This window comes from Oncorhynchus tshawytscha, linkage group LG13 (assembly GCF_018296145.1).
Source record: "Oncorhynchus tshawytscha isolate Ot180627B linkage group LG13, Otsh_v2.0, whole genome shotgun sequence".
Taxonomy (NCBI): Eukaryota; Metazoa; Chordata; class Actinopteri; order Salmoniformes; family Salmonidae; genus Oncorhynchus; species Oncorhynchus tshawytscha.
This window is the reverse complement of record NC_056441.1, coordinates 85,539,790-85,563,515: the sequence shown is the minus strand read 5'-3', so window position 1 is coordinate 85,563,515 and position 23,726 is coordinate 85,539,790. Positions and strand designations below refer to the sequence as shown.

The window sequence follows — 23,726 nt, the reverse complement described above, 5'->3', positions numbered from 1 at the left end:
TTTTGGTTGCTACATGATTCCATATGTGTTATTTCATAGTTTTGATGTCTTCATTATTATTCTACAATGTAGAACATAGTACAAATAAAGAAAAACCCTTGAATGAGTAGGTGTGTCCAAACTACTGACTGTAGTAGTAGTAGTGGTACTGTATACAATAGTTCCTCAATTCCTAAATTACAATAGTTCCTCAATTCCTGAATTACAATAGTTCCTGAATTACAATAGTTCCCCAATTCCTGAATTACAATAGTTCCTCAATTCCTGAATTACAATAGTTCCTGAATTACAATAGTTCCCCAATTCCTGAATTACAATAGTTCCCCAATTCCTGAATTACAATAGTTCCTCAATGTATTTGAAAAATATTTCCAGCTCTCTCCCATTCAGGTTGCTTGTAATGATTGATTCATGGAGGAGTGGAAGGGTGCTTGGGGAAGATGACAAAGGACCAGGTGTGGAGAAGTATTGGTAGGAAGCAGGGATTGGAGCAGTGGGCGATGGAGACATGTTGGCTCTAATGCTGCCTTGTGTCAGTGGCAGATGTTCTAGAGGAAGGGGGATACCACACACACACACAACCATGTAACCTATCCTGTGCATACACCCAGACTCCCCTGAAAGGAACCTTTCTCTCTCTAAACTAGCACACTGGGTTCTTTATTCAGCTCCTACAGGGCTTTATTCAGCTCCTACAGGGCTTTATTCAGCTCCTACAGGGCTTTATTCAGCTCCCACAGGGCATTATTCAGCTCCCACGGGGCTTTATTCAGCTCCTACAGGGTTTTGTTTAACTCCTACAGGGCTTTATCCAGCTCCTACAGGTCTACATGGCTTTATTCAGCTCCTACAGGGCTTTATTCAGCTCCTACAGGGCTTTATTCAGCTCCCACAGGGCTTTATTCAGCTCCCACAGGGCATTATTCAGCTCCTACAGGGCTTTATTCAGCTCCTACAGGGCTTTATTCAGCTCCTACAGGGCTTTATTCAGCTCCTACAGGGCTTTATTCAGCTCCTACAGGGCTTTATTCAGCTCCTACAGGGCTTTATTCAGCTCCCACAGGGCTTTATTCAGCTTTTTATTCAGCTCCCACAGGGCATTATTCAGCTCCCACGGGGCTTTATTCAGCTCCTACAGGGTTTTGTTTAACTCCTACAGGGCTTTATCCAGCTCCTACAGGTCTACATGGCTTTATTCAGCTCCTACAGGGCTTTATCCCACTCCTACAGGTCTTTATTCAGCTCCCACAGGGCTTTATTCAGCTCCTACAGGGCTTTATCAGCTCCTATAGGGCTTTATTCAGCTCCCACAGGGCTTTATTCAGCTCCTACAGGGCTTTATTCAGCTCCTACAGGGCTTTATTCAGCTCCTACATTGCATTATTCAGCTCCTACAGGGCTTTATTCAGCCCCTATAGGGCTTTATTCAGCTCCTACAGGGCTTTATTCTGCTTCTACAAGGCCTTATTCAGCTCCTACAGGGCTTTATTCAGCTCCTACATTGCATTATTCAGCTCCTACAGGGCTTTATGCAGCTCCTACAGGGCTTTATTCAGCTTCTATAGGTCTACAGGGATTTATTCAGCTCCTACAGGTCTTTATTCTGCTTCTACAGGTCTACAGGTCTTTATTCAGCTCCTACAGGGCTTTATTCAGCTCCTACAGGGCTTTATTGAGCTTCTATAGGTATACAGGGCTTTATTCAGCTCATACAGGGCTTTATTCAGCTTCTATAGGTATACAGGGCTTTATTCTGCTTCTACAGGTCTACAGGTCTTTATTCAGCTCCTATAGGTCTACAGGTCTTTATTCGGCTTCAATAGGGCTTTATTCAGCTCCTACAGGGCTTTATTCTGCTCCTACAGGGCTTTATTCAGCTCCTACAGGTCTACAGGTCTTTATTCGGCTTCTATAGGTCTGCAGGGCTTTATTCAGCTCCTACAGGGCTTTTTTCTGCTTCTATAGGTCTACAGGTCTTTATTCAGCTCCTACAGGGCTTTATTCTGCTTCTACAAGGCTTTATTCAGCTCCTACAGGTCTACAGGTCTTTATTCAGCTCCTACAGGGCTTTATTCTGCTTCTACAAGGCTTTATTCTGCTCCTACAGGTCTACAGGTCTGTTATGAGAACTATTCCTGTGGTGGAGTCATGAACAGTGTGTGTCTGTCTTGCTGCTTTCACAGACAGAAAATGTGTGTGTGCTGCCACAGACAGCTGAACACACATTAGCCCTAATTCCTCTAAAAGCAGACACCTGAGAGTTTACACTGTGATGGATACAGAGGTATGCCTCACCTCTAAACAATTCCTTTCATTCCTAAAGTTGTGTGACTGTTTTGTTTTGCTAACAGTTGGCAAATATAGCCAGTAGACCCGTGTGTGTGTGTGTGTTTTCTTCCTGATGTTGTTACTGAAATCTGTGTTCTAAACTGTGTTTGTCCTGCAGGTAAAGAAGAGTGGCGTTTCTGATAAACTCAGCCAGGAGGAGCGGAAAAGACAAGAGGTAACAGCCTTAGTGTGTGTGTGTGTGTGTGTGTGTGTGGTTAGGATGCATGCACACACACAGACAGGTCACTTACTGTAGCCCCCCCGTTGCACTCTAACGAACCATGCCTAAACTCCTCTCCGCGTAAACTTTTCCATATCAAATAGTAAACCCTTCTTAAAGGGGAGGGCTTGAAAATATGGACCATAGACAAGTAAACCAGTTGATGTTGAGGGACATATGAATTCATAGCATGGATGTCTCAGCAAATACATGTCTAGAGAAGTGTGCAGACGGAGAGTATCAATTCAATTCAATTCAAGGGCTTTATTGGCATGGGAAACATGTGTTAACATTGCCAAAGCAAGTGAGGTAGACAACATACAAAGTGAATATATAAAGTGAAAAACAACAAAAATTAACCGATTTGGGAGTCCCATAGGGCGGCGCACAATTGGCCCAGCGTCGTCCGGGTTTGGTCGGGGGTTGTTCCTAGGCCGTCATTGTAAATAAGAATTTGTTCTTAACTGACTTGCCTAGTTAAATAAAGGTAAAAAAACTTTAAAAAATGGTGCTATAAGAGGTGTGAACAGCTCTTCTCCCAGTGTGGTCACTGCCTTCTCTCTCTAAATGAATGACTGAGCACAGAATGATTGTCTACATGTCCTACTAATAGAAAATCAGAGTTCAGAGTGATGACAGATATGTCACATCAGAATGAGTGTTTTACCCAATATCATGTGTGACAGCTGTGAGTAGCCTCATCCTCTAACCAGCCATTACCCCATTCGGGCTTCTTTCTCTGTTCTTTCTGCATATCTCCATCAGTTTTAAAATGTTATTTAGCCGTGATGAGGAGCTGGGGTATAGACCGGGATGAGGAGCTGGGGTATAGACCGGGATGAGGAGCTGGGGTATAGACCGGGATGAGGAGCTGGGGTATAGACCGGGATGAGGAGCTGGGGTGTAGACCGGGATGAGGAGCTGGGGTGTAGACCGGGATGAGAGCTGAGGAGCTGGGGTATAGACCGGGATGAGGAGCTGGGGTGTAGACCGGGATGAGGAGCTGGGGTATAGACCGGGGTATGAGGAGCTGGGGTGTAGACCGGGATGAGGAGCTGGGGTATAGACCGGGATGAGGAGCTGGGGTGTAGACCGGGATGAGGAGCTGGGGTGTAGACCGGGATGAGGAGCTGGGGTGTAGACCGGGATGAGGAGCTGGGGTGTAGACCGGGATGAGGAGCTGGGGTGTAGACCGGGATGAGGAGCTGGGGTGTAGACCGGGATGAGGAGCTGGGGTGTAGACCGGGATGAGGAGCTGGGGTGTAGACCGGGATGAGGAGCTGGGGTGAGGAGCTGGGGTGTAGACCGGGATGAGGAGCTGGGGTGTAGACCGGGATGAGGAGCTGGGGTGTAGACCGGGATGAGGAGCTGGGGTGACCGGGATGAGACCGGGATGAGGAGCTGGGGTGTAGACCGGGATGAGGAGCTGGGGTGTAGACCGGGATGAGGAGCTGGGGTGTAGACCGGGATGAGGAGCTGGGGTGTAGACCGGGATGAGGAGCTGGGGTGTAGACCGGGATGAGGAGCTGGGGTGTAGACCGGGATGAGGAGCTGGGGTGTAGACCGGGATGAGGAGCCGGGGTGTAGACCGGGATGAGGAGCCGGGGTGTAGACAGGGATGAGGAGCCGGGGTGTGGACAGGGATGAGGAGCCGGGGTGTGGACAGGGGTGAGGAGCCGGGGTATGGACAGGGATGAGGAGCTGGGGTATAGACAGGGATGAGGAGATGGGGTGTAGACAGGGATGAGGTGAGCAGACAGGGATGAGGAGAGCAGACAGGGATGAGGAGCTGGGGTGTAGACAGGGATGAGGAGCTGGGGTGTAGACAGGGATGAGGAGCTGGGGTGTAGACAGGGATGAGGAGCTGGGGTGTAGACAGGGATGAGGAGATGGGGTGTAGACCGGGATGAGGTGAGCAGACAGGGATGAGGAGCTGGGGTGTAGACCGGGATGAGGAGCTGGGGTGTAGACCGGGATGAGGAGCTGGGGTGTAGACAGGGATGAGGAGCTGGGGTGTAGACAGGGATGAGGAGCTGGGGTGTAGACAGGGATAAGGAGCTGGGGTGTAGACAAGGATGGGGAGCTGGGGTGTAGACAGGGATGAGGAGCTGGGGTGTAGACATGGATGAGGAGCTGGGGTGTAGACCTGGATGAGGAGATGGGGTGTAGACAGGGATGAGGAGATGGGGTGTAGACAGGGATGAGGAGCTGGGGTGTAGACAGGGATGAGGAGCTGGGGTGTAGACAGGGATGAGGAGCTGGGGTGTAGACAGGGATGAGGAGCTGGGGTGTAGACAAGGATGAGGAGCTGGGGTGTAGACAGGGATAAGGAGCTGGGGTGTAGACCGGGATGGGGAGCTGGGGTGTAGACAGGCATGAGGAGCTGGGGTGTAGACAGGGATGAGGAGATGGGGTGAGCAGACAGGGATGAGGAGCTGGGGTGAGCAGACAGGGATGAGGAGATGGGGTATAGACAGGGATGAGGAGCTGGAGTGAGCAGACAGGGTTGAGGAGCTGGGGTGTAGACAGGGATGAGGAGCTGGGTTGTAGACAGGGATGAGGAGCTGGGGTGTAGACAGGGATGAGGAGCCGGGGTGAGCAGACAGGGATGAGGAGATGGGGTATAGACAGGGATGAGGAGCTGGAGTGAGCAGACAGGGATGAGGAGCTGGGGTGTAGACAGGGATGAGGAGCCGGGGTGAGCAGACAGGGATGAGGTGAGCAGACAGGGATGAGGAGCTGGGGTATAGACAGGGATGAGGAGCTGGGGTATAGACAGGGATGAGGAGCTGGGGTATAGACAGGGATGAGGAGCTGGGGTGTAGACAGGGATGAGGAGCTGGGGTGAGACCGGGATGAGGAGCTGGGGTGTAGACAGGGATGAGGAGCTGGGGTGTAGACAGGGATGAGGAGCTGGGGTGTAGACAGGGATGAGGAGCTGGGGTGTAGACAAGGATGAGGAGCTGGGGTGTAGACAAGGATGAGGAGCTGGGGTGTGAGACAGGGATGAGGAGCTGGGGTGTAGACAGTGATGAGGAGATGGGGTGTAGACAGGGATGAGGAGATGGGGTGTAGACCGGGATGAGGTGAGCAGACAGGGATGAGGAGCTGGGGTGTAGACCGGGATGAGGAGCTGGGGTGTAGACAGGGTTGAGGAGCTGGGGTGTAGACAGGGATGAGGAGCTGGGGTGTAGACAAGGATGAGGAGCTGGGGTGTAGACAGGGATGAGGAGCTGGGGTGTAGACAGGGATGAGGAGATGGGGTGTAGACCGGGATGAGGTGAGCAGACAGGGATGTGGAGCTGGGGTGTAGACCGGGATGAGGAGCTGGGGTGTAGACAGGGTTGAGGAGCTGGGGTGTAGACAGGGATAAGGAGCTGGGGTGTAGACAGGGATGAGGAGATGGGGTGTAGACAGGGATGAGGAGATGGGGTGTAGACCGGGATGAGGTGAGCAGACAGGGATGAGGTTTCTGTTCTTACATCTGTTTAGTTATTGGAGTAGATAGGTATGTTTATTCTCTCCAGATGGGACCGGCAGGCCAGTCTGACTCAGCTTCTCTGTCATTCAGCCTCTGAGTACCACTGCCATAGAGGAGAAAGGGAGCCCAGTGGCAGGGAAGACACAGTGCTGTCACGATACTACTTGATATCCTGATATTAGTCCTGGTATCACAATGTTGATCATACCAGTTGAAAATAGCCACATTTTCCAGCAGTTTACAAAGATTTTTCACTTGCTTCTGTGCAAAAAAAAAAGTGTCATTTTTGAGCCCTCACCAGTTAGCATCCCTGTAATTACTCTCTCTCTCTCTCTCGTTCTCTCTCTCGTTCTCTCTCTCGTTCTCTCTCTCTCTCTCTCTCTCTCTCTCTCTCTCTCTCTCTCTCTCTCTCTCGTTCTCTCTCTCTCTCTCTCTCTTCTCTCTCTCTCTCTCTCTCTCGTTCTCTCTCTCTCTCTCTCTCTCTTCTCTCTCTCTCTCTCTCTTCTCTCTCGTTCTCTCTCTCTCTCTCTCTCTCTCTCTCTCTCTCGTTCTCTGTCTCTCTCGTTCTCTCTCTCTCTCGTTCTCTCTCGTTCTCTCTCTCTCTCGTTCTCTCTCTCTCTCTCTCTCTCTCTCTCTCTCTCTCTCTCTCGTTCTCTCTCTCTCTCTCTCTCTCTCTCGTTCTCTCTCTCTCTCTCGTTCTCTCTCTCTCTCTCGTTCTCTCTCTCTCTCTCTCTCTCTCTCTCTCTCTCTCTCTCTTCTCTCTCTCTCTTCTCTCTCTCTCTCTCTCTCTCTCGTTCTCTCTCTCTCTTCTCTCTCTCTCGTTCTCTCTCTCTCTCTCTTCTCTCTCTCGTTCTCTCGTTCTGTGTCTCTCTCGTTCTCTCTCTCTCTCGTTCTGTGTCTCTCTCGTTCTCTCGTTCTGTGTCTCTCTCGTTCTCTCTATCGTTCTCTCGTTCTCTCTCTATCGTTCTCTCATTCTCTCTCTCTCTCGTTCTCTCGTTCTCTTTCTCTCGTTCTCTCTCGTTCTCTCTCTCTCTTTCTCTCTCTCTCTCTCTCTCTCTCTCGTTCTCTCGTTTTCTCTGTCTCTCTCGTTTTCTGTCTCTTTCTCGTTCTCTCTCTATCGTTCTCTCGTTCTCTCTCTATCATTCTCTTGTTCTCTCTCTCTATCGTTCTCTCTCGTTCTCTCTCTCTCTCTATCGTTCTCTCTCTCTATCGTTCTCTCTCTCTCTATCGTTCTCTCTCTCTCTCTATCGTTCTCTCTCTCTCTCTATCGTTCTCTCTCTCTCTCTATCGTTCTCTCTCTCTCTCTATCGTTCTCTCTCTCTCTCTCGTTCTCTCTCTCTCTCTATCGTTCTCTCTCTCTCTCTCTATCGTTCTCTCTCTCTCTCTCTATCGTTCTCTCTCGTTCTCTCTATTGTTCTCTTTCTCTCTCTCTCTTTCTCTGTCTCTCTCTCTTTCTCTCTCTCTCTTTCTGTCTCTCTTTTTCTCTCTCTCTTTCTCTGTCTCTCTCTGTCTCTGTCTCTCTCTCTCTTTCGTTCTCTCTGTCAGGCCATATTTGAGTTGATATCGTCAGAACACTCCTACCTCCACAGTCTGGAGGTTCTGATCCGGATGTTTCAGAACTCAGCAGAGCTCAGTGACACCATGACCAAGACCGAGCACCACCACCTCTTCTCCAACATCACAGACGTGTGTGAGGCCAGCAAGAAGTAGGTCCTGTGTGTGTGTGTGTGTGTGTGTGTGTGTGTGTGTGTACGCTTGCCTTAGCTAGAGAAAGGGGGGATTGTAGGTATTGTAATTGATGTTCCAGACAGACACATAGCTAATGAAAGAGAGAGAGAAACTGCAGCTAAACTACAAACAGAACACAAACTTCACACTGTATCATAGTCCCTGTTCCTTTATGAGCACAAACATGCTGTAGTCTGTGGGCTTGAAAACAGAGGCAGGGCTGTGTGTGTTTGAACAGAGAGAGAGTTCAGAGGCAGGCCCTTTATAAAGGCTGTGTGTGTGTTTGAACAGAGAGAGTCAACATTGGCCCTCCCTGACTAGATTTCACCCAATGATCTATGAGAGTCTGTGTGTGCATACAATTGTGAGTTTTCTGTAGAGAACATCGGTGTGGCTGGACTAGAGGTGATGCAAGTTTGTCATTATAGCATGGAGACTGCTGAACACGGTTGTGTTCCATGGTCCTCACAGCTTATGTAACTGTAGAACACACACAGACAGACACACACACACACATAGACACACACACACATAGACACACAGACAGACACACACACACACATAGACACACACACACATACAGACAGACAGACACACGCACACAGACAGACAGACACACAGACACACAGACACACAGACACACAGACACACAGACACACAGACACACAGACAGACACACAGACACACAGACACACAGACACACAGACACACAGACACACAGACACACAGACAGACCAGTGTACCGTATCAGCAATCCATTTCCTTGGACCACTTCCTGTCAATGTCCGTCTAGCCTGGGACAACACACTGTATGGATCAGCTCTTTGTTCATCATGTAGTGTAGTCAGCCTCAGGCCCAAACAGAGAAGTGTGGACTGTGTGTGTTCCACAACCTTCCATGACCCCTGGATCCTCTTCCTGTCATCATGCCCGGCTTAATACACCACAACCCAAGCCTGTGTGTGAGAGACCTGTGTGTGTGTGAGAGATGTGTGTGTGTGTGAGAGACCTGTGTGTGTGTGAGAGACGTGTGTGTGTGTGTGAGAGACGTGTGTGTGTGTGTGTGAGACCTGTGTGTGTGTGAGAGACCTGTGTGTGTGTGTGTGTGAGACCTGTGTGTGTGTGAGAGACCTGTGTGTGTGTGAGAGACCTGTGTGTGTGTGTGTGTGTGAGAGACCTGTGTGTGACCTGTGTGTGTGTGTGAGAGAGACCTGTGTGTGACCTGTGTGTGTGTGTGAGAGAGACCTGTGTGTGACCTGTGTGTGTGTGTGAGAGAGAGCTGTGGCTGAGTGCTCTCTCATAAACACACACAACCCTCTGTTTCTCTGGAACAGTGTGTTCATGTCTGTGACAGTCTCCTGGGTTAGCTCATGCTGGCAGCTGTGTGCATGTCTGTTTCTGTGTGTGTGTGTGTGTGTGTGTGTGTGTGTGTGTGTGTGTGTGTGCGCATGTCTGTTTCTGTGTGTGTGTGTGCGCATGTCTGTTTCTGTGTGTGTGTGTGTGTGTGTGTGTGTGTGTGTGTGTGTGTGTGTGTGTGTGTGTGTGTGCGCATGTCTGTTTCTGTGTGTGTGTGTGATCTTCCAATCCCCCTCTCATTCCTGAGGTCCGAACTTGTGTGTGACACAGGTAACCCCCTCCCCCACCCGACAGGTAACCCCCCCCATAGGACAGGTAACCCCCCACCCGACAGGTAACCCCTCCCCCACCCGACAGGTAACCCCACCCGACAGGTAACCCCCACCCGACAGGTAACCCCCACCCTACAGGTAACCCCACCCTACAGGTAACCCCACCCTACAGGTAACCCCACCCTACAGGTAACCCCACCCTACAGGTAACCCCACCCTACAGGTAACCCCCACCCTACATGTAACCCCACCCTACAGGTAACCCCACCCTACAGGTAACCCCACCCTACAGGTAACCCCACCCGACAGGTAACCCCACCCTACAGGTAACCCCACCCTACAGGTAACCCCACCCTACAGGTAACCCCACCCTACAGGTAACCCCACCCTACAGGTAACCCCACCCGACAGGTAACCCCCACCCGACAGGTAACCCCACCCTACAGGTAACCCCACCCTACAGGTAACCCCACCCTACAGGTAACCCCACCCTACAGGTAACCCCACCCTACAGGTAACCCCACCCTACAGGTAACCCCACCCGACAGGTAACCCCACCCGACAGGTAACCCCACCCTACAGGTAACCCCACCCTACAGGTAACCCCACCCTACAGGTAACCCCACCCTACAGGTAACCCCACCCGACAGGTAACCCCACCACATTAGTATTTGGAGGACATCAGTACAGAACCTTTATTAAAACTACATAGCCCTGGGTGTCAGATGATTATCTAAAGACACGGAGAGAGAAGGGCAGGTTGGGTAATGTGGGAGAGGAGATGGACTTCATCATCATCACGTGCAGATCTCACGTGTCAGGTGTGTTGAGTGTCTGGAACATAGGTATTCAGCTCTTACCCTACGAGGTCCAGAGCCTGCTGCTTCTCTGTTCTACCTGATAATTGCACCCACCTGGTAAACCAGGTTTAAATCAGTCCCTGATTAGAGGGGAACCTGGTGTCCCAGGTCTAAATCAGTCCCTGATTAGAGGGGAACCTGGTGTCCCAGGTCTAAATCAGTCCCTGATTAGAGGGGAACAATGAAAGAATGCAGTGGAACTGGCTTGGTGGTCCAAAGTTGTGTTTGAAGGATCTAGAGCACAGGTGTCAAACTCATTCTATGGAGGGCCGAGTGCCTGCAGGTTTTCACTCCTCCATTGGACTTGATTGATTAATTAATGTCACTAATTGGTAAGGAACTCCCCTCACCTGGTGGTCTAAGTCTTAATTGAAAGGAAAAACTAGCAGACACTAGGCCCTTCATGGAATGACTTTGACACCCCTGGTCTAGAGGAAGGTGACTGAGAGAAACACAAGTAATCCACCAGTCTTCTCTCTGGTTGAACAGGATGTTTAAACCTGCCTCGATCCACCAGTCTTCTCTCTGGTTGAACAGGATGTTTAAACCTGCCTCGATCCACCAGTCTTCTCTCTGGTTGAACAGGATGTTTAAACCTGCCTCGATCCACCAGTCTTCTCTCTGGTTGAACAGGATGTTTAAACCTGCCTCGATCCACCAGTCTTCTCTCTGGTTGAACAGGATGTTTAAACCTGCCTCGATCCACCAGTCTTCTCTCTGGTTGAACAGGATGTTTAAACCTGCCTCGATCCACCAGTCTTCTCTCTGGTTGAACAGGATGTTTAAACCTGCCTCGATCCACCAGTCTTCTCTCTCTGGTTGAACAGGATGTTTAAACCTGCCTCGATCCACCAGTCTTCTCTCTCTGGTTGAACAGGATGTTAAACCTGCCTCGATCCACCAGTCTTCTCTCTGGTTGAACAGGATGTTTAAACCTGCCTCGATCCACCAGTCTTCTCTCTCTGGTTGAACAGGATGTTTAAACCTGCCTCGATCCACCAGTCTTCTCTCTGGTTGAACAGGATGTTAAACCGGCCTCGATCCACCAGTCTTCTCTCTGGTTGAACAGGATGTTTAAACCTGCCTCGATCTACCAGTCTTCTCTCTCTAGTTGAACAGGATGTTTAAACCTGCCTCGATCCACCAGTCTTCTCTCTGGTTGAACAGGATGTTTAAACCTGCCTCGATCCACCAGTCTTCTCTCTAGTTGAACAGGATGTTTAAACCTGCCTCGATCCACCAGTCTTCTCTCTGGTTGAACAGGATGTTTAAACCTGCCTCGATCCACCAGTCTTCTCTCTCTGGTTGAACAGGATGTTTAAACCTGCCTCGATCCACCAGTCTTCTCTCTGGTTGAACAGGATGTTTAAACCTGCCTCGATCCACCAGTCTTCTCTCTGGTTGAACAGGATGTTTAAACCTGCCTCGATCCACCAGTCTTCTCTCTGGTTGAACAGGATGTTTAAACCTGCCTCGATCTACCAGTCTTCTCTCTCTCTGGTTGAACAGGATGTTTGAACCTGCCTCGATCCACCAGTCTTCTCTCTGGTTGAACAGGATGTTTAAACCTGCCTCGATCCACCAGTCTTCTCTCTGGTTGAACAGGATGTTTAAACCTGCCTCGATCCACCAGTCTTCTCTCTAGTTGAACAGGATGTTAAACCTGCCTCGATCCACCAGTCTTCTCTCTCTGGTTGAACAGGATGTTAAACCTGCCTCGATCCACCAGTCTTCTCTCTCTGGTTGAACAGGATGTTTAAACCTGCCTCGATCTACCAGTCTTCTCTCTCTAGTTGAACAGGATGTTTAAACCTGCCTCGATCCACCAGTCTTCTCTCTGGTTGAACAGGATGTTTAAACCTGCCTCGATCCACCAGTCTTCTCTCTAGTTGAACAGGATGTTTAAACCTGCCTCGATCCACCAGTCTTCTCTCTGGTTGAACAGGATGTTTAAACCTGCCTCGATCCACCAGTCTTCTCTCTGGTTGAACAGGATGTTTAAACCTGCCTCGATCCACCAGTCTTCTCTCTGGTTGAACAGGATGTTTAAACCTGCCTCGATCCACCAGTCTTCTCTCTGGTTGAACAGGATGTTTAAACCTGCCTCGATCCACCAGTCTTCTCTCTGGTTGAACAGGATGTTTAAACCTGCCTCGATCCACCAGTCTTCTCTCTCTCTGGTTGAACAGGATGTTTGAACCTGCCTCGATCCATCAGTCTTCTCTCTCTGGTTCAACATAATTAATGTCTCTTCTCCATGCACTCAAACAAACAAAACAAAACAAATTGACCTCTAACCATCAGCTCTTCTCTGTTCTGGGCTCTCTCTCTCTCTGGCTCCAGTGGAAACCTTGTCCTCCACCCTCTCCTCTCCTTCCTCTTCCCTCATCACCCCTTCCCCCTGTTCTTCACCACAGTGTTCTCTCTGACTGGTGTTTATCTGGGTCAGTCAGACCGTCCGCCGCAGCACAGTCTCCTCTCTGATTGGTGTTTATCTGGGTCAGTCAGACCGTCCCCTGCAGCAGTGTCCTCCAGTACAGTATGTGTGATCTGAACCTGGTAACTGGTGTGTCCTGGCAGGCCAGAGGTCAGGGGACATCTTTAGGAATGACGGGGGACATCTTTAGGAGGGGCAGGGGACAGCTTTAGGAGGGGCAGGGGACATCTTTAGGAGGGGCAGGGGACATCTTTAGGAGGGGCAGGGGACATCTTTAGGAGGGGCAGGGGACATCTTTAGGAGGGGCAGGGGACATCTTTAGGAGGGGCAGGGGACAGCTTTAGGAGGGGCAGGGGACAGCTTTATATTATTTATTTAACCTTTATTTAACTAGGCAAGTCAGTTAAGAACAAATTCTTATTTACGATGACGACCTTCCAAAAGGCCTCCTGCAGGGGCCTGGGATTAAAAATAAATAAAATAAAAATATAGGACAAAACACACATTACGACAAGAGACACTACATAAATGAAAGACCTAAGATAACAACCTAGCAAGGTAGCAACTGGGGCTGGGCGATATGGCCAAAATCTCATATCCCTATATATATTCTTATTTACAATGACGGCCTACCCCGGCCAACCCTGGTGCCAATTGCGCGCCACGGCCGGATGTGATGCAGCCTGGATTCGAACCAGGTCCTGCAGTGACACCTCTTGCACTGAGATGCAGTGTCTTAGACCGCTGCACCACTTGGGATCCCCGATAGCGATACATATCACGATATACACATTTGTTTGTAAATTCAATGAATAAATAGTTTATGTAAAGGCCTATTTCTTATTACAGTTTTAATTATACTCAACAAATTAAAAAGTGTTTACTCATATTTGATTATTTATTTTATTTAGAGCCTGTGCAAATGTTCAATTAAGCATGTAACAAATTATAAAATGTTAATGTATAGAACCTAAAAAGGTAAATGGAAAACACTTCAACTATAGTTGCAAACAAAATAAATATAGGCCTAAAATATATATCTTTTAGGGGAGCTTGCCTGTTTTGCATGTTATTTTGGCATTAATACACGTCAATTTGCATTTGGTACCTTGGGTCGAGTGTTAGGACCAACTCACGAAACCCCTGTTTCTGGACCGTGTAAATTGGGGCCAGGTCTTTCTTTGCAGATGTTAGTTGTAACTGCAGCTGTTATCTCTTCCATCTTCATGGTTCTTTGCCATATGTTGTGTCGCGGCCAAAAGCCTCCTGCAACGTCTGAGTCGGGGATTTGTTTTGAGCACTCGACTGTACTGTTGGGTCTCACCCGTAGACTCTCTCCATACTGTTTCACATGATTCTTGTGTAGGTGGTAAAAGATGTTAGTGGTGTTTGAGCCTGTTGTCGGGACCGGCCTGTTCTACATGATTCTTGTGTAGGTGGTAAAAGATGTTAGTGGTGTTTGAGCCTGTTGTCGGGACCGGCCTGTTCTACATGATTCTTGTGTAGGTGGTAAAAGATGTTAGTGGTGTTTGAGCCTGTTGTTCGGGACCTGGCCTGTTCTACATGATTCTTGTGTAGGTGGTAAAAGATGTTAGTGGTGTTTGAGCCTGTTGTCGGGACCGGCCTGTTCTACATGATTCTTGTGTAGGTGGTAAAGAGGTTAGTGGTGTTTGAGCCTGTTGTCGGGACCGGCCTGTTCTACATGATTCTTGTGTAGGTGGTAAAAGATGTTAGTGGTGTTTGAGCCTGTTGTCGGGACCGGCCTGTTCTACATGATTCTTGTGTAGGTGGTAAAAGATGTTAGTGGTGTTTGAGCCTGTTGTCGGGACCGGCCTGTTCTACATGATTCTTGTGTAGGTGGTAAAAGATGTTAGTGGTGTTTGAGCCTGTTGTCGGGACCGGCCTGTTCTACATGATTCTTGTGTAGGTGGTAAAGGAGGTTAGTGGTGTTTGAGCCTGTTGTCGGGACCGGCCTGTTCTACATGATTCTTGTGTACATAGTAAAGGAGGTTAGTGGTGTTTGAGCCTGTTGTTGGGACCGGCCTGTTCTACATGATTCTTGTGTACATAGTAAAGGAGGTTAGTGGTGTTTGAGCCTGTTGTTGGGACCGGTCTGTTCCACTTGATTCTTGTGTACATAGTAAAGGAGGTTAGTGGTGTTTGAGCCTGTTGTTGGGACCGGCCTGTTCCACATGATTCTTGTGTACATAGTAAAGGAGGTTAGTGGTGTTTGAGCCTGTTGTCGGGACCGGCCTGTTCTACATGATTCTTGTGTAGGTGGTAAAGTGAGGTTAGTGGTGTTTGAGCCTGTTGTCGGGACCGGCCTGTTCTACATGATTCTTGTGTAGGTGGTAAAGGAGGAGTTAGTGGTGTTAGCCTGTTGTCGGGACCGGCCTGTTCTACATGATTCTTGTGTAGGTGGTAAAGGAGGTTAGTGGTGTTTGAGACTGTTTTCGGGACCGGCCTGTTCTACATGATTCTTGTGTAGGTGGTAAAGGAGGTTAGTGGTGTTTGAGACTGTTTTCGGGACCGGCCTGCGGCATGTTTTGCAGAGGACGGTTTTCTGGTCCGTGTCAGACTTCAAACCTTAACCACGTCCATGCGACCGAAGTAGCCCCTCTTTTAGGTAGGAGCTCCGTGTCGCCGAGCTCCGTGTCGCCGAGCTCCGTGCCGAGCTCCGTGTCGCCGAGCTCCGTGTCGCCGAGCTCCGTGTCGCCGAGCTCCGTGTCGCCGAGCTCCGTGTCGCCGAGCTCCGTGCCGAGCTCCGTGTCGCCGAGCTCCGTGTCGCCGAGCTCCGTGTCGCCGAGCTCCGTGTCGCCGAGCTCCGTGTCGCCGAGCTCCGTGTCGCCGTGCTCCGTGTCGCCGTGCTCCGTGTCACGTTCACTCTCTTCCACGTTGGTTTGTGTTGCAAAGCGTTGTCCAATTGACTAAAAATGTTGCCATAAAGAGTGTGATTTGCAACACAACTTGACAACAACATGGTAGCAACACAACAAGGCAACAATATGGTAGCACCTCAACATGGCAACAACATGGTAGCACCTCAACATGGCAACAACATGGTAGCAACTCAACATGGCAACAACATGGTAGCAACTCAACATGGCAACAACATGGTAGCAACACAACATGGCAACAACATGGTAGCACCTCAACATGACAACAGCATGGTAGCAACTCAACATGGCAACAACATGGTAGCGACACAACATGGCAACAACATGGTAGCAACAGAACATGGCAACAACATGGTAGCACCTCAACATGACAACAGCATGGTAGCACCTCAACATGGCAACAACATGGTAGCAACACAACTTGGCAACAACATGGTAGCAACACAACTTGGCAACAACATGGTAGCAACACAACTTGGCAACAACATGGTAGCAACTCAACATGGCAACAACATGGTAGCAACAGAACATGGCAACAACATGGTAGCACCTCAATATGACAACAGCATGGTAGCACCTCAATATGACAACAACATGGTAGCAGCAAAAAACATGGTACAAACATTGAGCACAGACAACAGCACAAAAGGCAAGAGTGTAGAGACAACAATACGTCACGCAAAGCAGCCACAACTGTCAGTAAGAGTGTCCATGATTGAGTCTTTGAGTGAAGAGACTGAGATAAAACTGTCCAGTTTGAGTGTTTGTTGCAGCTCGTTCCAGTCGCTAGCTGCAGCGAACTGAAAAGAGGAGTGACCCTGTGATGTCTGTGCTTTAGGGACCATGAACAGAATGTGACTGGCAGAACGGGTGTTGTATGTGGAGGATGAGGGCTGCAGTAGATATCTCAGATAGGGGGGAGTGAGGCCTAACAGGGTTTTATAAATAAGCATCAACCAGTGGGTCTTGTGACGTGTATACAGAGATGGCCAGTTTACAGAGGAGTATAGAGTGCAATGATGTGTCCTATAAGCAGCATTGGTGGAAAATCTAATGGCCCGAATGGTAAAGAACATCTAGTCGCACGAGAGCACCCTTACCTGCTGACTACCTCAAGCTCTAAACCCTCAGAGGTAGTAATCACACCTGTGGGAGGAGGGGCATTCTTCTTACCAAACCACATGACCTTTGTTTTGGAGGTATTCAGAACAAGCTTAGAACAAGGGCAGAGAAAGCTCATTGGACACTAAGAAAGCATTGTTGTAGAGTGTTTAACACTAAATCCGGGGAGGGGCCAGCTGAGTATAAGACTGTCTCATCTGCATATAAATGGATGAGAGCGCTTCCTACTGCCTGAGCTGTGTTGTTGATGTAAATTGAGAAGAGTGTGGGGCAGAGGACAGCTTTAGGGAAGGGTTATAGTGCCTGGGTTTATAGGGAAGGGTTATAGTGCCTGGGTTTAGGGAAGGGTTATAGTGTCTGGGTTTAGGGAAGGGTTATAGTGCCTGGGTTTAGGGAAGGGTTATAGTGTCTGGGTTTATAGGGAAGGGTTATAGTGTCTGGGTTTAGGGAAGGGTTATAGTGTCTGGGTTTAGGGAAGGGTTATAGTGTAGGGAAGGGTATAGTGCCTGGGTTTAGGGAAGGGTTATAGTGTCTGGGTTTAGGGAAGGGTTATAGTGCCTGGGTTTAGGGAAGGGTTATAGTGCCTGGGTTTAGGGAAGGGTTATAGTGTCTGGGTTTAGGGAAGGGTTATAGTGCCTGGGTTTAGTGTCTGGGTTTAGGGTTATAGTGTCTGGGTTTAGGGAAGGGTTATAGTGTCTGGGTTTAGTGGAAGGGAAGGGTTATAGTGTCTGGGTTTAGGGAAGGGTTATAGTGCCTGGGTTTAGGGAAGGGTTATAGTGTCTGGGTTTAGGGAAGGGTTATAGTGTCTGGGTTTAGGGAAGGGTTATAGTGTCTGGGTTTTATAGGGGGTTTAGGGAAGGGTTATAGTGTCTGGGTTTAGGGAAGGGTTATAGTGTCTGGGTTTAGGGAAGGGTTATAGTGTCTGGGTTTAGGGAAGGGTTATAGTGTCTGGGTTTAGGGAAGGGTTATAGTGTCTGGGTTTAGGGTTTATAGGTCTGGGTTTAGGGAAGGGTTATAGTGTCTGGGTTTAGGGAAGGGTTATAGTGTCTGGGTTTAGGGAAGGGTTATAGTGTCTGGGTTTAGGGAAGGGTTATAGTGTCTGGGTTTAGGGAAGGGTTATAGTGTCTGGGTTTAGGGAAGGGTTATAGTGTCTGGGTTTTAGGGGGTTATAGTGTCTGGGTTTAGGGAAGGGTTATAGTGTCTGGGTTTAGGGAAGGGTTAAGGGTTATAGTGTCCTGGGTTTAGGGAAGGGTTATAGTGCCTGGGTTTAGGGAAGGGTTATAGTGTCTGGGTTTAGGGAAGGGTTATAGTGTCTGGGTTTAGGGAAGGGTTATAGTGTCTGGGTTTAGGGAAGGGTTATAGTGTCTGGGTTTAGGGAAGGGTTATAGTGTCTGGGTTTAGGGAAGGGTTATAGTGTCTGGGTTTAGGGAAGGGTTATAGTGTCTGGGTTTAGGGAAGGGTTATAGTGTCTGGGTTTAGTGGAAGGGAAGGTTATAGTGTCTGGGTTTAGGGAAGGGTTATAGTGTCTGGGTTTAGGGAAGGGTTATAGTACCTGGGTTTAGGGAAGGGTTATAGTGCCTGGGTTTAGGGAAGGGTTATAGTGTCTGGGTTTAGGGAAGGGTTATAGTGTCTGGGTTTAGGGAAGGGTTATAGTGTCTGGGTTTAGGGAAGGGTTATAGTGTCTGGGTTTAGGGAAGGGTTATAGTGCCTGGGTTTAGGGAAGGGTTATAGTGCTGGGTTTAGGGAAGGGTTATAGTGCCTGGGTTTAGGGAAGGGTTATAGTGTCTGGGTTTAGGGAAGGGTTATAGTGTCTGGGTTTAGGGAAGGGTTATAGTGTCTGGGTTTAGGGAAGGGTTATAGTGTGCTGGGTTTAGGGAAGGGTTATAGTGTCTGGGTTTAGGGAAGGGTTATAGTGTCTGGGTTTAGGGAAGGGTTATAGTGTCTGGGTTTAGGGAAGGGTTATAGTGCCTGGGTTTAGGGAAGGGTTATAGTGCCTGGGTTTAGGGAAGGGTTATAGTGTCTGGGTTTAGGGAAGGGTTATAGTGTCTGGGTTTAGGGAAGGGTTATAGTGTTGGGTTTAGGGAAGGGTTATAGTGTCTGGGTTTAAAGGGGGAAGGGTTATAGTGCCTGGGTTTAGGGAAGGGTTATAGTGTCTGGGTTTAGGGAAGGGTTATAGTGCCTGGGTTTAGGGAAGGGTTATAGTGTCTGGGTTTAGGGAAGGGTTATAGTGTCTGGGTTTAGGGAAGGGTTATAGTGTCTGGGTTTAGGGAAGGGTTATAGTGTCTGGGTTTAGGGAAGGGTTATAGTGTCTGGGTTTAGGGAAGGGTTATAGTGTCTGGGTTTAGGGAAGGGTTATAGTGTCTGGGTTTAGGGAAGGGTTATAGTGTCTGGGTTTAGGGAAGGGTTATAGTGTCTGGGTTTAGGGAAGGGTTATAGTGTCTGGGTTTAGGGAAGGGTTATAGTGTCTGGGTTTAGGGAAGGGTTATAGTGTCTGGGTTTAGGGAAGGGTTATAGTGTCTGGGTTTAGGGAAGGGTTTAGTGTCTGGGTTTAGGGAAGGGTTATAGTGTCTGGGTTTAGGGAAGGGTTATAGTGTCTGGGTTTAGGGAAGGGTTATAGTGTCTGGGTTTAGGGAAGGGTTATAGTGTCTGGGTTTAGGGAAGGGTTATAGTGTCTGGGTTTAGGGAAGGGTTATAGTGTCTGGGTTTAGGGAAGGGTTATAGTGTCTGGGTTTAGGGAAGGGTTATAGTGTCTGGGTTTAGGGAAGGGTTATAGTGTCTGGGTTTAGGGAAGGGTTATAGTGTCTTAGGGAAGGGTTATAGTGTCTGGGTTTAGGGAAGGGTTATAGTGTCTGGGTTTAGGGAAGGGTTATAGTGTCTGGGTTTAGGGAAGGATAGTGTCTGGGTTTAGGGAAGGGTTATAGTGTCTGGGTTTAGGGAAGGGTTATAGTGTCTGGGTTTAGGGAAGGGTTATAGTGTCTGGGTTTAGGGAAGGGTTATAGTGTCTGGGTTTAGGGAAGGGTTATAGTGTCTGGGTTTAGGGAAGGGTTATAGTGTCTGGGTTTAGGGAAGGGTTATAGTGTCTGGGTTTAGGGAAGGGTTATAGTGTCTGGGTTTAGGGAAGGGTTATAGTGTCTGGGTTTAGGGAAGGGTTATAGTGTCTGGGTTTAGGGAAGGGTTATAGTGTCTGGGTTTAGGGAAGGGTTATAGTGTCTGGGTTTAGGGAAGGGTTATAGTGGGGTTTAGGGAAGGTTATAGTGTCTGGGTTTAGGGAAGGGTTATAGTGTCTGGGTTTAGGGAAGGGTTATAGTGTCTGGGTTTAGGGAAGGGTTATAGTGTCTGGGTTTAGGGAAGGGTTATAGTGTCTGGGTTTAGGGAAGGGTTATAGTGTCTGGGTTTAGGGAAGGGTTATAGTGTCTGGGTTTATAGGGAAGGGTTATAGTGGGGTTTATAGTGTGCCTGGGTTTAGGGAAGGGTTATAGTGTCTGGGTTTAGGGAAGGGTTATAGTGTCTGGGTTTAGGGAAGGGTTATAGTGTCTGGGTTTAGGGAAGGGTTATAGTGTCTGGGTTTAGGGAAGGGTTATAGTGTCTGGGTTTAGGGGGTTAAGTGTCTGGGTTTAGGGAAGGGTTATAGTGTCTGGGTTTAGGGAAGGGTTATAGTGTCTGGGTTTAGGGAAGGGTTATAGTGTCTGGGTTTAGGGGTTTAGGGAAGGGTTATAGTGTCTGGGTTTAGGGAAGGGTTATAGTGTCTGGGTTTAGGGAAGGGTTATAGTGTCTGGGTTTAGGGAAGGGTTATAGTGTCTGGGTTTAGGGAAGGGTTATAGTGTCTGGGTTTAGGGAAGGGTTATAGTGTCTGGGTTTAGGGAAGGGTTATAGTGTCTGGGTTTAGGGAAGGGTTATAGTGTCTGGGTTTAGGGAAGAAGTGGGTTTAGGGAAGGGTTATAGTGTCTGGGTTTAGGGAAGGGTTTAGGTTTAGGGAAGGGTTATAGTGTCTGGGTTTAGGGAAGGGTTATAGTGTCTGGGTTTAGGGAAGGGTTATAGTGTCTGGGTTTAGGGAAGGGTTATAGTGTCTGGGTTTAGGGAAGGGTTATAGTGTCTGGGTTTAGGGAAGGGTTATAGTGTCTGGGTTTAGGGAAGGGTTATAGTGTCTGGGTTTAGGGAAGGGTTATAGTGTCTGGGTTTAGGGAAGGGTTAAGGTGTCTGGGTTTAGGGAAGGGTTATAGTGTCTGGGTTTAGGGAAGGGTTATAGTGTCTGGGTTTAGGGAAGGGTTATAGTGTCTGGGTTTAGGGAAGGGTTATAGTGTCTGGGTTTAGGGAAGGGTTATAGTGTCTGGGTTTAGGGAAGGGTTATAGTGTCTGGGTTTAGGGAAGGGTTATAGTGTCTGGGTTTAGGGAAGGGTTATAGTACTGGGTTTAGGGAAGGGTTATAGTACCTGGGTTTAGGGAAGGGTTATAGTGTCTGGGTTTAGGGAAGGGTTATAGTGTCTGGGTTTAGGGAAGGTGTCTTATAGTGTCTGGGTTTAGGGAAGGGTTATAGTGTCTGGGTTTAGGGAAGGGTTATAGTGTCTGGGTTTAGGGAAGGGTTATAGTGCCTGGGTTTAGGGAAGGGTTATAGTGCCTGGGTTTAGGGAAGGGTTATAGTGCCTGGGTTTAGGGAAGGGTTATAGTACCTGGGTTTAGGGAAGGGTTACAGTGTCTGGGTTTATAGGGAAGGGTTATAGTGTCTGGGTTTAGGGAAGGGTTATAGTGTCTGGGTTTAGGGAAGGGTTATAGTGTCTGGGTTTAGGGAAGGGTTATAGTGCCTGGGTTTAGGGAAGGGTTATAGTGCCTGGGTTTAGGGAAGGGTTATAGTGCCTGGGTTTAGGGAAGGGTTATAGTACCTGGGTTATAGTGTCTGGGTTTAGGGAAGGGTTATAGTGCCTGGGTTTAGGGAAGGGTTATAGTGCCTGGGTTTAGGGAAGGGTTATAGTGCCTGGGTTTAGGGAAGGGTTATAGTGCCTGGGTTTAGGGATGGGTTATAGTGCCTGGGTTTAGAGAAGGGTTATAGTACCTGGGTATAGGGAGGGGTTATAGTGCCTGGGTTTAGAGATGGGTTATAGTGCCTGGGTTTAGAGATGGGTTATAGTGCCTGGGTTTAGGGAAGGGTTATAGTGTCTGGGTTTAGAGAAGGGTTATAGTGTCTGGGTTTATAGGGAAGGGTTATAGTGTCTGGGTTTATAGGGAAGGGTTATAGTGTCTGGGTTTATAGGGAAGGGTTATAGTGTCTGGGTTTAGGGAAGGGTTATAGTGTCTGGGTTTAGGGAAGGGTTATAGTGTCTGGGTTTAGGGAAGGGTTATAGTGTCTGGGTTTAGGGAAGGGTTATAGTGCCTGGGTTTAGGGAAGGGTTATAGTGTCTGGGTTTAGGGAAGGGTTATAGTGTCTGGGTTTAGGGAAGGGTTATAGTGTCTGGGTTTAGGGAAGGGTTATAGTGTCTGGGTTTAGGGAAGGGTTATAGTGTCTGGGTTTAGGGAAGGGTTATAGTGTCTGGGTTTAGGGAAGGGTTATAGTGTCTGGGTTTAGGGAAGGGTTATAGTGTCTGGGTTTAGGGAAGGGTTATAGTGTCTGGGTTTAGGGAAGGGTTATAGTGTCTGGGTTTAGGGAAGGGTTATAGTGTCTGGGTTTAGGGAAGGGTTATAGTGTCTGGGTTTAGGGAAGGGTTATAGTGTCTGGGTTTAGGGAAGGGTTATAGTGTCTGGGTTTAGGGAAGGGTTATAGTGCCTGGGTTTAGGGAAGGGTTATAGTGTCTGGGTTTAGGGAAGGGTTATAGTACCTGGGTTTAGGGAAGGGTTATAGTGTCTGGGTTTAGGGAAGGGTTACAGTGTCTGGGTTTAGGGAAGGGTTACAGTGTCTGGGTTTAGGGAAGGGTTATAGTGTCTGGGTTTAGGGAAGGGTTATAGTGTCTGGGTTTAGGGAAGGGTTATAGTGCCTGGGTTTAGGGAAGGGTTATAGTGCCTGGGTTTAGGGAAGGGTTATAGTACCTGGGTTTAGGGAAGGGTTATAGTACCTGGGTTTAGGGAAGGGTTACAGTGTCTGGGTTTATAGGGAAGGGTTATAGTGTCTGGGTTTAGGGAAGGGTTATAGTGTCTGGGTTTAGGGAAGGGTTATAGTGTCTGGGTTTAGGGAAGGGTTATAGTGCCTGGGTTTAGGGAAGGGTTATAGTGCCTGGGTTTAGGGAAGGGTTATAGTGCCTGGGTTTAGGGAAGGGTTATAGTACCTGGGTTATAGTGTCTGGGTTTAGGGAAGGGTTATAGTGCCTGGGTTTAGGGAAGGGTTATAGTGCCTGGGTTTAGGGAAGGGTTATAGTGCCTGGGTTTAGGGAAGGGTTATAGTGCCTGGGTTTAGGGATGGGTTATAGTGCCTGGGTTTAGAGAAGGGTTATAGTACCTGGGTATAGGGAGGGGTTATAGTGCCTGGGTTTAGAGATGGGTTATAGTGCCTGGGTTTAGAGATGGGTTATAGTGCCTGGGTTTAGGGAAGGGTTATAGTGCCTGGGTTTAGAGAAGGGTTATAGTGCCTGGGTTTAGGGAAGGGTTATAGTGTCTGGGTTTATAGGGAAGGGTTATAGTGTCTGGGTTTATAGGGAAGGGTTATAGTGTCTGGGTTTAGGGAAGGGTTATAGTGCCTGGGTTTAGGGAAGGGTTATAGTGCCTGGGTTTAGGGAAGGGTTATAGTGCCTGGGTTTAGGGAAGGGTTATAGTGCCTGGGTTTAGGGATGGGTTATAGTGCCTGGGTTTAGAGAAGGGTTATAGTGCCTGGGTATAGGGAGGGGTTATAGTGCCTGGGTTTAGAGATGGGTTATAGTGCCTGGGTTTAGAGATGGGTTATAGTGCCTGGGTTTAGGGAAGGGTTATAGTGCCTGGGTTTAGAGAAGGGTTATAGTGCCTGGGTTTAGGGAAGGGTTATAGTGTCTGGGTTTATAGGGAAGGGTTATAGTGTCTGGGTTTATAGGGAAGGGTTATAGTGTCTGGGTTTAGGGAAGGGTTATAGT

At 48.5% G+C, this 23,726-nt stretch overlaps 1 protein-coding gene across 1 annotated transcript in view; it reads left to right on the top strand.

The window, feature by feature from the left end:
* Window positions 1-23,726, top strand: part of LOC112235881 (rho guanine nucleotide exchange factor 26-like) — an 83,664-nt gene that overhangs the window by 12,444 nt on the left and 47,494 nt on the right. Inside the window, exons 4-5 of the mRNA XM_042296463.1 lie at window positions 2,447-2,503; window positions 7,575-7,735. Of these exons, the coding sequence (XP_042152397.1) occupies window positions 2,447-2,503; window positions 7,575-7,735 (218 nt within the window). The remainder of the gene's footprint in view (window positions 1-2,446; window positions 2,504-7,574; window positions 7,736-23,726) is intronic.